This window comes from Scyliorhinus canicula, chromosome 5, assembly GCF_902713615.1.
Source record: "Scyliorhinus canicula chromosome 5, sScyCan1.1, whole genome shotgun sequence".
Classification (NCBI taxonomy): domain Eukaryota; kingdom Metazoa; phylum Chordata; class Chondrichthyes; order Carcharhiniformes; family Scyliorhinidae; genus Scyliorhinus; species Scyliorhinus canicula.
The window spans coordinates 173,156,478-173,171,497 of NC_052150.1; the positions used below are offsets into that span (position 1 = coordinate 173,156,478).

Sequence of the window (15,020 nt, forward strand, 5' to 3'; positions counted from 1 at the left end):
GCAGAACCTTGATGTAACAAATTCCACATCCTACGGGGAACTTGCCAAGCAACACACACTACGATTTGTTTTTCCTTGCCCGCACTGGCACACTCTTCATCTTTCATGTAACACCGTCATATCAATGAGATAGCCTCCTAACATTGAGAGAAAAATAATGTTATGTAAAACTATTACTAAAGTCAGCAATTGCAAACTTAATTCTAATACTTCAGCAGCAAGGACAATTTAATAACTACTGACAGAAATACAGTTATTGCTTCCATGTGTTTGTTTTTGCTTAGATTATAGTTATGAAGAAAATGGAACTTTTCCCCATAAATAGGTGTGGTTCATTTAGGTTTTCAAAATCGTGTAATATTTTACGGTGGTAAAATAGTTTTCACTGGGTAATGAATTAAGGGAGGCACTAAACATAGGATAGACACTAAAAGAATGAAGGGGTAGGAAAACAAGAATAGCTCTTTCAAGGAACTGAAACCAAAACCATGAGCCAAATTACCTTTTTTGTTTATAAATTTAGAGTACCCAATTTTTTTTTCCCAATTAAGGGGCAATTTAGCGTGTTCAATCCACCTAGCCTGCACATCTTTGGGTTGCGTGGCGAAACCCATGCAAACACGGGGAGAATGTGCAAACTCCACACGGACAGTGACCCAGAGCTGGGATTGAACCTGGGACCTCGGCGCCGTGAGGCAACAGGGCTAACCCACTGCACCACTGTGCTGCCCTCAAATGACCTTTTTCTGTACTAAATGATTTTCTATGATGACAACATGGAGCCTTCATCACAAGTGACTTTCAGGGCTTTATCGTCACTGAAAAGGGAATTGAAAATGAAATGAAAATCGCTTATTGTCACAAGTAGCTTCAATGAAGTTACTGTGAAAAGCCCCTAGTAGCCACATTCCGGCGCCTGTTCGGGCTGGCTGGTACGGGAATTGAACCTGCGCTGCTGGCAAAAGGAAGAATATTAACAGAAATCCAAAAAGAGGCAAATGGGATTAGAGTGGACAGCTCCAGAAGAAGAACCAGCACCACCAAAAGAATGAACAGCAAAACAGTTGTCTTCAAGTGCTGTAACTACAAAACAATTTTATCACTGGACAACTCTAAACTTCAAATGTTCTTGAATCATTTCAAGATTCTTTACCTTGAGGAAAATTTGTGAAGTGATGGAACATTGTCAACCTCAGCTAAATGAGTCAAACATAACCTTTTGAATAAGACACCAACAATCTGATCCTAAGTTCTATCCATTCTACCAAGTTCTATCTTACAAGTTCCCAAATCTTTTCCCCATTGGAGTTTCCTTGCCTCATTTCTCCATTTGTTCTAGACGCAATTGATTAATAAAAGAATTGCTGTGATTAATCATGGAACTACCAGAATGGCATAAGTGAACTAGATGGACCCTGGAACTTTTCTTATCTACCACAAACCCAACTTGTACCTCAGGAAAAACAAACATTATGCCACAGGTCTCAGGATTTTAAAAGGGCATGGGAATTGAAGACTACACTGCATACCTGCAAATGTTTTTTATGCATGTATATCATATAATTTCTCCAGAACCAATCACACTGTTTTAAAAGTTCATAATTACACTTGGAACCACCCTGGAGTACAGTTTCATGTAATTAGTTCAGAATCTAGCACAAGATCTTAATATGATTAAGACATTGAAAATCAATATGGAAAGAGTCTAATTGGATGAGGTTTTGTATCAGCATTGTTTAATCCAGAGGGTTTACACCAGACACTTGAAAATTATACCATGTTCATACCAATACATATCTGGTGATAAAAGCATATCAAGCATCAACAGTTTTGAAAACCATTTTCACTGTGTACCTGGAGATGGAAATTTTAAAACTTAACTGTGAACTAGATGCACTGAACGTTGCAGTACATAGGAGAAATCTGTTATTCAAAAAGGAAACTACTGACTGAAGCATTTCTCTCTTAAGCTGTAATAAACAAATGTTTTGGAATCTTATATCATCATAACTCACTTAAGATTGCATGTAGATTTCACGATACAAATGTGTAACTACATGAAGCTATGATTATTTTAAATCAATATAAATATCAGTAAAATACATCTGCATAAACCAAAATTCAAACATACTTAATTCTAACCACAAATGCATCACATTTGTCAATTCAATAAATGTTTGACTTTAGAAAAAATACCAGTGAAAGTTTCTGCACTGTGCTGTCCCAGCAACACATGCAACTTTAGGAAACAAAGCTTCACTTTGCTTACAGTAAATGCTAACTTTGCTATATATTAACTTACTGATGGACAAGATTGCAGAAAACAAGCAAAGACAATGCATTTTACAGAACTCCTTGGCACATCTCTTCAACGTTACAAACTCAAGAATTTAAATCTGATTGACTTATGTAGTCTTTAAGAAATCAATCTGTGAGTTTAGTACCTAGGGACAACATATGATGTGGTACTTAACTATCCTAAATGAGAAGGTTACTAGTCAGATCACCTACCTGCACTGTATAAGCTGATCCTAGCCAGGGCTGATATTCATCTCAGTATTTTTCAGCGAAGGACAGGAATCAGCGCTATGACTCCAGTCCCGCTCACTATGCAGAAAGTCACACTGGAAGTACGCATGTGCATAGTGACCAAGGACAGGTACAGATGTGACCCAGCTACAATTAACACCAATACTCGGGTTAAGTTCATGTATGAAGAATGGTCATTTAGGCAAGGTACTGAAGAACTGCTATCACCCTTTGAGCAGAATAGGATGACACAACATGGTTCAATAGAGATGGGGATGAAAACAAAGCAAGAAGAGAAAAAAGCTGATTCAAATTGATCTCCGTAATTAAGATCTTAATTTGCACTCAAATTTTACATAGTCTCAAAATATCCTGTTGTATCTTAGTATATTATAAATAATTAATCAATTAAAATTGCTAGAATCAAAACTCTTATCAACAATATGCAAAGAAAATGAATACAAATTTAAAACCAATACAGAGATGTGTGGGGAACTGGGATACAGAATATCAGCTTCTTACAAATAAATTTAAAACTATCCAGATGTGCAAGGCATTGACAAATTGAATTCTAAAATATGAATTATCTGATTATTCTGTAGGAGATGGTGGCACATAGATTTTTTTTTTAATTAAGGCACATGACATTGGCAAAAACAGAAAGCTGAGGTAAGTTATAAGCAACTAGGCTCCAAGTTTACACAATGTATTTGTCCATGGCACATTACTGCTTCTGGAGGGAGACCAGTGCTTTATAAGTACCATTTTCAGTCAGCTTTTGGCTTGTTTCCGCTTCATAACCAGTTCCGCCAATAGTTTGTATCTGATTATGCATTCTTCCTGCAGAACAATAAAAACATTGACAATAAGACTAATGGTATTTTATGACAAGTTGCAGCTACAAGTTACCTTTCAACACATAAAAATAATGGCAGGAAGTTTGCAAAGAAGAAAAAATAGTTACTGAGAACTAAAGGATGAAATGTGAAAACGTGCAAAAAGCTAAAAAGCGGGAGGCTAAAAAGTAATTCCAGGTATGGGGCCGAAAAGGCAAGTAGGTAACTTTGCTCTTCTGCTGCTGAAGCCCTCAGCCATACCTTTGCTACCTCTGGACTATTGCTACACACTCCTGGCTCCACGGCCTTGCACTTTCCCTATTTACATAATCTGCTCCAGTCATACAACCGTTCAAGATTTCTGCTCTTCTAATTCTGGCCATTTGCTCATCGTAGACTTCAATCCCTCCATCACTGGCAGTCATGCATTCAGCTGCCAAGGTAATAAGTTCTGGAGTTACCTTCTACCTTCATTCTCACCTTTAAAGACATTCCTTAAAACCTACATCTTTGACGATGCATCTGCCCTAATATTTAATGTGACCCAGTCTCAAATTTTGTTTGATAATTCTCCTGTGAAGCACCTTTAGCACACTAACGGCACTATAATGTTTTAATTACAAATGATTTGCTTAGTTCAGGTACATCATCATTTTGGTCCTTTAGCTTACCTTTGGAATTAGAACATAGGGAAGTAGCACCAGAGAACAGATTTAAATTAGTGAAAAGTATGAAATAAAAAGTATACAAATTAAGTATCATGAAAAGTCTGTCTATAATAATCTACTAGGTAAATAAAGTCAAAGACACAAAGGCTATTCAAAATGCAGCTGGATGCAAGTCAAGGTGCGAAACAAGGTGAAGCCCCAAAGCAATGGAATTCAATAGGCAAATAGCTGTTACTATCTTTCACCTTAACATACGAGAATTAAATCAATTTGAGCCTACAAATTGGGCCAGGCCACCGTGTGGGCACCCCCACCCGAGGAGCCCGCCAGACAGCCAACAAGCCAGGTCCCGCCAGGATGGACCATGTCCATTTCACAGTGGTGGGACTGGCCGAAAACGGGCGGCCGCTCGGCCCATCGGGGCTTTGAGAATTACCGGGGGCACCGCTGCCAATGGCCCCTGACCGGCACGCGTGATCTCCGCCCCCGCCCTAAAACCGCCCCCCGGAGAATTCGGCAGCTGGTGTCGGAGCAGCGGGGCGGGATTCACACTGCCCCCCCCCCCCCCCCGCCGATTCTCCTACCCCGGCGGAGGGTTGGAGAATCCCACCCCCCCCCCCCCCCCCCCCCCCCCGGTGTCTACGTGAGTTTCCTCCGAGTGCGCTGGTTTCCTCCCACAGTCAAAAGATATGCATGTCAGGTGAATTGGCCATGCTAAATTACCCCTTAGTGTCCTGGGACGTGCAAGCTAGGTTACAGGTATAGGGTGGAATGGTTTGGTGCAGACTCGATGGGCCGAATGGCCTCCTTCTGCACTGTAGGGATTCTATGAATATCTGGCAACAATCTTAGAAGCTTTTGAGTAAATGCAATTGCAGGAAACCAGTATATCAGGCTGTGTAAATTGGGTGCAGACCAGCAGCAATCTTGCCTGCAATTGCTGCAGGAAATTTCCAGCAAAGTGAAGTGTGAAGCAGCATTTGTTGGACTCGTCTCCTCCACCCAGGATGTTCAATGCAGAGAAATCCTTTAACAGTGACTTGGTTTTCTTGACGATAAATGTGAAAATCCAGCTATTCGAATTCAGCACAAGTCTCAAGTTATTTCTGGTAGGTTTAGATTGCAGTCTAATAAAACAGGATTTTAGGCAGGCCCCTCAGTCCTGTCAAATGCACAGTCTGTGCCATGTGCAAAATCCAGGATGCCTCTCATGTCCTGGATGACCAAATGCTCAGAAGAGTATAGCAGCTGAAGAGTTCCAAGTTCCAGGTTTCCGAGCTTGGACAGCAGTGCATCGACACAGCTGAGAGCAACACAGTGGGTGCATTTCAAGGGGTGGTCACCCCATAGCTTAAGAGTGCGCAGGCAGACAGGGAATAGGTGACTGCCCGGAAGATAGCTCAGGAGAACCAAGCGTACACCTTGCTCTCTAATTTGGATTCAATTCTGAATACTAATGAGGGGCAATGGTTCATATCCAAGCCCATGATATAATGGGCGGCTCAGCTGTACAGGGGAGAGGAGGCATTTCAGAATAACAATAGTAATAATGGACACAGTAGTTAGGGAAACATACAGGTATTTCCATGGTCACAGACAAAGATTCCAGAATGGTATGTTGCCTCCCTCCTCTCATGGTCAATGAAACATACCAACCTGCAAATTAGGTGCAAGAGTAGGTCATTCAACCTCTCGGGCCTGCTCCGCCATTCAGTATGATCATGATTGATTGGTTTGTGGCCTCAATGCCACTCACTGTACTACCTGTCCCCAATACCCATGTTAGTCAAGTATATATCTACTTATGCCTTAAACATATGCAAAGACCCTATCTACCCCTCGCTTAGGATTCAAATTTCACAGACTCATGATCAGAAAAAAATTCTTCTCATCTCGGTCTTCAATGCGAGACTCCTTATTTTTAAACTGTGTCCTCTATTCTAGTTCTCCCACAACGTCCTCGCAATGTCCACCCCGTCAAGTCTCCCTCAGGATCTTGTATGCTTCAATAAGGCCACCTCTCATTACTCTAAACTCCATTGGATATATGCCCAACCTTTCCTCATAAGGTAACCCTTCATCCCAAGAATCAGTCACGTGAACCTTCTGAAGTGTTTCTAATACCAATATATCTCCTCTTAAACAACACGATCAAAACTATAGACAGTACTCCAGGTGTGGTCTTACTAATGCCCTGTACAACTGTAGAAATCCCTATTTTTATATTCCATGCCCCTTGCAATAAATGAAAAATCCCATTTGCCTTCCTCATCACTTGCTGTACCTGCAGACTAGCTTTTTGTGACTCATTTACTAAGACATCCAGATTCCTCTGTACCTCAGAGTTCTGCAATCTTTCTCGATTTAAATAATATACTGCTTTTCTATTCTTCCCACCAAACTTTTCCACTTGTCACTGAGTGGCAAGACATTGAACAGCCAGCGGTTGTGACATTGGTATCAATGACATAGGTCAAAAAAAGCAATGAGGTAATGCAGGAAGATTCTAAGGAACTAGAAAAATACCGAATGAAGTAGCAATCTCTGGATTACTTTTGGTGCCAGTTGCTAGTGTGAATGCAGATCAAGGAGGATAGAGCAGATGAATGCGTAACTGGTGGGATGGTGCAGGAGGAAGAGATTTGTTGGGACCTATTTTAAGGGAGGCGGAACTAGTACCAGCCTGATAGGTTGCAATACAAGAAGGTCAGGACCAACCTTGTTGTGCAGAGATTTGTTAGTGCCGTAGGAAAGGGTTTAAACCAGTTTGGCAGGGAGATGAGAATCTGAGCACAGCTTCAGAAGAGAGTGAAGCAAAACTGAAGGCAGAAAATTTGTAAATGAGCACTGACGCCAGAGGAAAAAAATGCTGGAAAACAGACGACAAAGGAGTCTGGCATTGCTCAATAATGTATATATACACAAGAAGTCTTGAACAAGAGAGGTGAGCTGAGGGCACAGATTTACACAAGTATAATATAAGCCATATTTCAGTAATATCTAAAGAAGGAAAGGAATGATAGATCACCAGCCATGCTTACAGGGTTTACAGACAAGATAGAGGGGGAAATAAAGAAGGGGGAGGAAACTGAAATATTATTTAAAAAGAAACAATTACAGTGGAGGAGGATGATATGTCAGGATGATCCTCAAATGAGGCCATGTGGGCTGAACTGAAGAATGAAGAAGTGGTACTCAGACTGTTAGGAACATACCATAGATCCCCCAACAGTCAGGAGGGGATAGAAAAGCAAATATGCAGACAAAGGTGTACAAGATCCTGGCTACAAAAGCAGGGACTTTATGGTGAACTTTGACAACACACTGGTTCAACATCAACAGAATTGTGTCTAACTCTGAGCACCACACATTACGAAGGAAGTGAAAGTGATGCAGGAAAGATTTATAAGAATGGTCCCAGAGATTTTTTTTTTTTTTAAATTTAGATTAAATTTAGAAAGTAAGTTGAGGCTGGATAGCTCTTTCTCAGACGGCACAACTGAATGGCTTCTTCCTGTGCCGTAAGTATATATGACTTTATGCGAAACCCCCAAACACCTAAAGACCAGGAAGTAAGGAGTACCAAAACAGTGCACTATGATCCATATTAATGTAGGGACAGGATTCCAGATTCTCATCAGCATTCTGGGAAGAACCCTTGAAACGGGATATTTAAATACTCGGTCATAACTTTGCTGATAGGCGGCACGGTGGCGCAGTGGTTAGCACTGCTGGCCCACAGCACCGAGAACCCGGGTCCAATCCCACCCCCGGGTTACTGTCTGTGTGGAGTTTGGACATTCTCCTATTGTCTGCGTGGGTCTCACTCCCACAACACAAAGATGCGCAGGGTAGGTCGATGGGCCATGCTAAAATTGACCCTTAATTAAAAAAATAACTTTGTTGACCTCCACTTAGCAAATGAAAAACACGGGACTAAATTGTGCGGCGCTTCCTGCCGGCGGGATGTTCTGGTCCCGGCGATGGCCACCGATGGCGATGGGTTCCCCAGCAGCAGAGGTTACGAGCACACAAAACGCCATAGACCACTGCTGGAAAACATTGGGGGGGGGGGGGGGGGGGGGGGGGAGAGATGGTGAAGGGAAAATCCCATCCATGACAAATGAGAACATTCCAGAAATTGTGATGCAGTTTATTTGCGCAATTTCCACCCATTTCTAAGTGCATAGAACAACACTGTAAACTCAGAATTAGTCAGGCGATAACAATAATAGGTGATGGTGATAAATCATAATGACAGATTAGGATGCTCTCGGACAAGTTTTTAAATCACGTAGTTTTTAATTAAGAATCTTTATTGTCAGAAGTAGGCTTACATTAACACTGCAATTAAGTTACTGTGAGAAGTCCCTTATCGCACATCCCGGCACCTGTTTGGGTACACTGAGGGAGAATTCAGAATGTCCAAATTACCTAACAGCACGTCTTTCAGGACTTGTGGGAGGAAACCGGAGTACCAGGAGGAAACCCACACAGACACAGGGAGAACGTGCAGACTCCGCACAGTGACCCAAGCCGGGAATCAAACCCGGGACCCTGGCGCTGTGAAGTGCTAACCACTGGGCTACCGTGCCGCCGCTTACCGTTGTAAGTGAAGTAGTACAGAAACTACAACCTGCAGTTGATAACATGGCCAAACTTGATATGGGCATTGGATGTCCAGGGTATTTTTTCCCACAGCACTAATAGTTTTTTAAAAAACTGAATTTAGAATAACCAATTCTTTTTTTTTCCCCAATTAGGGGCAATTTAGCGTGGCCAATCCACCTACCCTGCAAATCTTTGGGTTGCGGGGGTGAGACCCACGCAGACACGGGGAGAATGTGCAAACTTCACTCGGACATTGACCCAGGGCTGGGATCGAACCCGGGTCCTCAGCGCCTTGAGGCAGCAGCTAACCACGGCACCAACGTTCCACCCAATAGTTTATTTATATCCAAAATGAATTAGATGCATGCCTTCCGCTACCCCCACTCCAACTTTTGTTTCTTGCCGATTTCACCATGTGCCCCGTTCAACCCAGGCACCTGTCACTGTTTTCATCAGCTAGTCCCCATAAGGCATGCAAAAGCATGCTGGTAAAAATCTTCAAGTGTTTTTCCTCCTCCACTTACAATGCCTTCCTTTTGTTAGCACAATGGAAGTAACTACTTCAACACAAATGCCTGTCAAACCTTTGAACCTCCATTCCATGGCATCATACTTTAATCCACATACACATTCTTGTAAAATCTTATGATGGGTCCATCATTTTCCAATTTGGATGACAATCTATGCTACTGCACATGGCGGTGATGGTGTGGGGAGGGAAGGAGTCAGATTAAATTACTATCCTTGCAGTTTGAACTGTTATATTTGAATGAACATTTTACAAGTTGGTAAGATCCTTGTCTTGAAAACTGCCCCATCTCCGCAGTCCTTGAACAAGTTGCCGACTTCCAAATCTTTGCCCATCTGTCCTGCAACGCCATATTTAAATCAATTCAATCAGATCAGGCGTATTAAATTATCAAAATATGTGATATCTTTCAAATTATTAGACAATAAAAAGAACCAATATTAGCCATAACTGTAGTGACAGATTGTGAGCCAGCTTTATTAGTACAATGGATCTAGGTTTTCTATTAATAGAGAAACATTACCTTTGTTTTTCCTGGTACACATTTTGCTATTTTGTCCCAGCGTTCAGAAGTCCCCTTCGGATACTGTTGTAAGGCTAATTCAAGTAGTTTTTGTTGATTTTGGTTCCACAGTTCAGCACTTTCTTCTGAAGATCGAATCTTCCCTTTCCTTTTCTTCTCCTCATCACTATCATCATCCAGTTCCGTGTTATCAAAGTCCCTCTGACGTCTTCCTTTTAGTTTTTGTTCAATTTCTTCGTGGATCATAAGAGTTGGCTCTGACGTTTTTGCAGTTTTCCGTTTCCGTGGCCTGGTTTCTGTGGACAGTGCCTCTGTGTAATTATCTTGATCATCCCCATTTTCAAACTCGTGTTCTCCTTCAACCTCCTCATCTCTTTTAGTGATTATGTCGTCAGGAAGAACTGCTTCACGTTTAGCACTCTTTGCAGTCTGGGACACAGATTTCAGATCCAATATTTTTACCGTTCCTGTTTAAAAAAGAACATTTGGGTTGATGTTGCGCATGTTGTTCAATGTTTACCACAGTTTGGATTTACAGCAGAACATATTTGTGAACAAATCTATCCATTTATATATGTTTACGTAGGTAAATACAAGATTAACCATGTCCTTCCGACTTTGAAGGAACGGAAGCACTTGCATAGAAACAATCATTGCCATCATGCCATGAAACCTATGGGTGAGGGGCCAACCAGGAGAGCTTTGAAGGAGTCAAGTCAGGAGGTTACATAGCCTGTAAGGATTTCGGTTGTAGATGTGGCTGAGGCCAGGAAAGTTACAGAAGTTGCAGACAGAGAAGTGATAGTGCTGGAACGGATGGGAGATCAGAAGCTCAGGTCAGGGTCATACTGTATGCCGAGATTGCAACCAATCTAGTTCAACCAGACACATCAGCCAAATCAACTGAATTGTGTGGCAAGGCTCCAGAGTTGATGGCAGTGGTTTAAAAAAATGCTTTTTACCTTCCCAAACTTTAACTGGAGAAAAGAGAGGTGCATCCGAGTCTGATAACAGGGATTCGGTGGAAGCATCAACAGAGCTGGGTGTTGTCAGCTTACCAGTGGTGGTTGACCATTATCGTTCAATTATTTCACAAAAGAGCAACACGGTAGCATGGTGGTTAGCATAAATGCTTCACAGCTCCAGGGTCCCAGGTTCGATTCCCGGCTGGGTCACTGTCTGTGTGGAGTCTGCACGTCCTCCCCGTGTGTGCGTGGGTTTCCTCCGGGTGCTCCAGTTTCCTCCCACAGTCCAAAGATGTGCTGGTTAGGTGGATTGGCCATGCTAAATTGCCCGTAGTGTCCTAAAAAGTAAGGTTAAGGGGGGGGTTGTTGGGTTACGGGTAGATACGTGGGTTTGAGTAGGGTAATCATTGCTCGGCACAACATCGAGGGCCGAAGGGCCTGTTCTGTGCTGTACTGTTCTATGTTCTATAGAGCAGCATGATGATAACTAAGAGGATGGGGGCCAAGGTTAAATCATTGGGGTTTCCGGAGGTAACAGTAGCTGTGGGGAGAGAAGCATGCTGAAGATTCTCTGTCTATAGTGGCATAACAAAACACTGGAATATAACAAGGGCAATACCATTGAGCAAGACAATGGGGAAGAGCAGTTGCAGGAGTATAGTGTGTTCAACCATGTTAATGCCTCTTGGCCTGTCTGCGGCCAAAGTGCACAAAGGAGTCAAAGAAGATGCAATTTGTGATTTTAAGCAGATCCATTTCAGTACTGCGGCAAAGGCAAAAATCTGATTGGATAGATTTAAATATGCCATTGCAGGACAGATGGGCAAAAATTTGGAAGTCGACAACTTGAACAAGGACTGCGGATGTAGGGCAGTTTTCAAGTCAAAGAGACAAGGCTGGGTTTGTTTAAAGAGAAGGGATGGTGAAGGAAATTTCAAATTGTAATCTCCAGGTGTGGCCTCACCAACACCCTATACATTTAGAGTAAAACATCCCTATTCTTATGCTCAAATCCTCCTGCTAGGAAGGCCAGCATACAATTTGCCTTCTTTATTGCCTGCTTAACCTGCGTGCTTACTTTCAGCGACTGATGCACGAGGACACCAAGGTCTCGCTGAGTATCCACCTCTCTCAATTTACCTCATTTAAATAATAATCTGCCTTCCTATTTTTGCTACCGAAGCGAATAGCCTCATATGTATCCATCTGTGGAGAGGAACATCGACACAGCCGCAACCTAGAAGAACCTAGAGACGATAGGGCCTCCATGGTCCTTGGGTGTCGGACCCTCGCCGCAGCCTGCCTTCCATCCTCTGGTTCCTCCTTGGGCTTGTCCTCCAGCACCTCCTAGACCACCTCCTCCTCCCCCTCAGATGAGCCCACATGTCCCTCTGCTGCCTCCTCCAGCAGGTCACCCCAATGCTGTGCCAGATTGTGGAGGGAACAACAGACCATCACAAAGCGGGAGGCAATCAGACGGTCAAGGCATCGGAACCACATTTTCCACAGCCCGGTGCACTGCGGAATGACAACACGGGTGGCAACGATGGCCTTATTTTATCCGGTCTCCACCCTGGGCTCAGGCCTCCGCACCAGCGTCATCAGCCATGTCCTCAGCAGGTATCCCTTATCCCCCATGAGTCAACCCGTCATCCTGGGGTGGTCCTCAAAGACACTAGGGATCTCAAGAGTTCCCCAGGATGTAGCTGTCATGCACGCTCCCTGGGTAGCAGGCACACACGTGCATGATTCTAAGGCAGTGTTCGCATAGGATCTGAACATCCCCAGAGTGGAGCCCCTTCCTGTTAATATATTGGAATGACCAATAATGCTTGTGCACTTTGGGCCATTGCTGGCCTCCCCTTCCGGCACCCTCCTCAGCCTGATGGGTGATCGGTAGCCTCCTGCACATGGGATGCCACCTCCAGCCTGCGTTGTTGTTCCTGTTTCTATAGTGTCTGCCCGCCTCGGGTGCCACAAGCACATTGAGGGCAGGCTTTGCGCGGTCAGGACCAGCAAACATTGTTTTATCTGAAAGGAATCAGAGAAGGAGATAGACCAACAATCAGTTGGGGCATCCATCCTGGGACTCTCAAATACTCCAAGCCACCCTTACAATGACTGTCCTGTCTTCTTTCAGAATGCCAACCACCAAGCCAGTTGTGCTGACACTCATCCTGCGGTCAGATCAGGAGTCCATAGACCTCAAACCACTGCCGGGAACATTAGGGAGAACGTGATCAGCTGCCCGCCACTCATCCACACACTTACCCCTTGGCTACGAGATGATCCTCCATGTTGAAGCCCTGCTCTTTAGTTTTTGATTGTTGGCAGCTGCCTCTATGGTGCTGATGCTCCTGGAGTTCAGGCACACTTTTCATTCATCAAGTTTGCTGGACATGCAGTGCGCTAATCAGCCTCCAAGACATGGCACCTGTGCCTTTGAGGAGGCACTTGAGAGTTGAGGAGAGTGAAGTCCTCATTTGAAATAGCCTTCAGCTGTGAAGCTAGAGGCTGCTCACAGTCAAAGAAGGTGAAACTGATTTTAGGAAAGAAGCTGCAGCAGGGCTCTGTCCTGGAAGATTTGGTAGGACAGACAGGCTGAAGCTGTGGTTTCCCCTGTTATGGGTATCCACAATATTTAAAGATGGATGGAAGGCCTCACAGACACAAAGCTCCTCACCAACCGCATCCCCCCTCCCCCCAGAGGTGAGACTCGACTTGAAATGTCTTAGCACCACCCCCTCACCCAAGCCACGCTGACCAATGGGGCAGCAGCTCCAATGCCCATGAGCTGCATGCCGGAAAATGGAAATGGCTACCCACTTCCCCTCAGTAGCTATTGCACCAGCTTCTCTTTAATGAGATTGAAATGAATGCAAATTAGGGTTAATGATATTCTTGCCATTTTTGGGCAAGACCCGAAACTCGGCATCGGGAGCGGACCGGGTGAACCACAAAATGGTTTCCGTCTGGCGCGAATCTCAATTGCAATTTCCCGCTATTCACCCGGCACACCCTGATCCGTGCCAGCCGCAACACGGTCCCTGAATCGCACCCAAGATGGTTGTGTTTGTCTGTCCTGTATTTTAAAAAAAATAAAAATTTGGAGTATCCAATTCCTTTTTTCTAATTAAGGCACAATTTAGCATGGCCAATCCACCTACCCTGCACATAGAACACAGAACATACAGTGCAGGAGGAGGCCATTCAGCCCATCGAGTCTGCACCAACCCACTCAAGCCCTCACTTCCACCCTATCCCCATAACCCAATAACGCATCCTAACCTTTTGGGTCACTAAGGGCAATTTATCATGGCCAATCCACCTAACCTGCACGTCTTTGGACTGTGGGAGGAAACTGGAGCACCCCGAGGAAACACACGCAGATACGGGGAGAACATGAACACTCCGCACAGACAGTGACCTCCTGGATAACGAAGATAACCCACAGAACCCCTAAAGTGCACAAGGAGGCCATTTGGCCCATCACATCTGCACCAACCCTCTGAAAGAACACTATCTATGCTCACTCTCCCACCTTATCTCCATAAACCCCCCTAATCTGCACATCTGCGGAGAGGTTGTCATGCTAAGGGGCAGCATGGTGGCACAATGATTAGCACTGCTGCCTCACAGCGCCAGAGATCTGGAGTTTGCACATTCTTCCTGTGTCTGCATGGGTTTGATCCAGATGCTCCGGTTCTCTCCCACAGTTCAAAGATGTGCGGCTTAGATGGATTGGTCATGTTAAATTGCCCCTTCTTATCCAGGGATGTGCAGGTTATGAAGATAAAGCGGGGTGGCCAAGGGAGTGAACGTGGGCAGAGTGCTCTTTTGAAGGGTCGTGCAGCTTCAGTGGGTTGAATGGCTTCTTTCTGCACTGTAGGGATTCTATGAAACAGGTCATTTTATGCAAATTTATGCATGCGAGACTCGAGAGGGATTTCCTAGGGAATTCTGCGATCGGACTATCTGACAGTGAGGTCTGGCGGCTAGGCCCCCGCATTGTTTATAAACATCAGGCTATGATTGACAGCTCCTGGACCATATCAACGAGAGCTAAGTGTTTTCTATTAGTTTCATTGGTGTCTACTTCCTTCAAGGCACTCATGGTGAAGGAACTTCCTTCAAGGCACTCATGGTGAAGGAACTTCCTTCAAGGCACTCATGGTGAAGGAACTTCCTTCAAGGCACTCATGGTGAAGGAACTTCCTTCAAGGCACTCATGGTGAAGGAACCTCCTTCAAGGCACTCATGGTGAAGGAACTTCCTTCAAGGCACTCATGGTGAAGGAACTTCCTTCAAGGCACTCATGGTGAAGGAACTTCCTTCAAGGCACTCATGGTGAAGGAACTT

General features: G+C 44.1%; 1 protein-coding gene across 2 annotated transcripts in view; it reads right to left on the reverse strand.

The window, feature by feature from the left end:
* Positions 1-1,714: 1,714 nt before the first annotated feature.
* The window catches only part of dnajc1 (DnaJ (Hsp40) homolog, subfamily C, member 1), a 316,347-nt gene continuing 303,041 nt past the window's right edge, over positions 1,715-15,020 (reverse strand). For both annotated transcript variants that reach the window (XM_038798104.1, XM_038798103.1), the window contains 2 exons: positions 9,697-10,163; positions 1,715-3,369 (listed from right to left, as the gene is read on the reverse strand). In XM_038798104.1, coding sequence (XP_038654032.1) covers positions 3,301-3,369; positions 9,697-10,163 — 536 coding nt within the window. In that variant the 3' untranslated portion in view covers positions 1,715-3,300. The remainder of the gene's footprint in view (positions 3,370-9,696; positions 10,164-15,020) is intronic.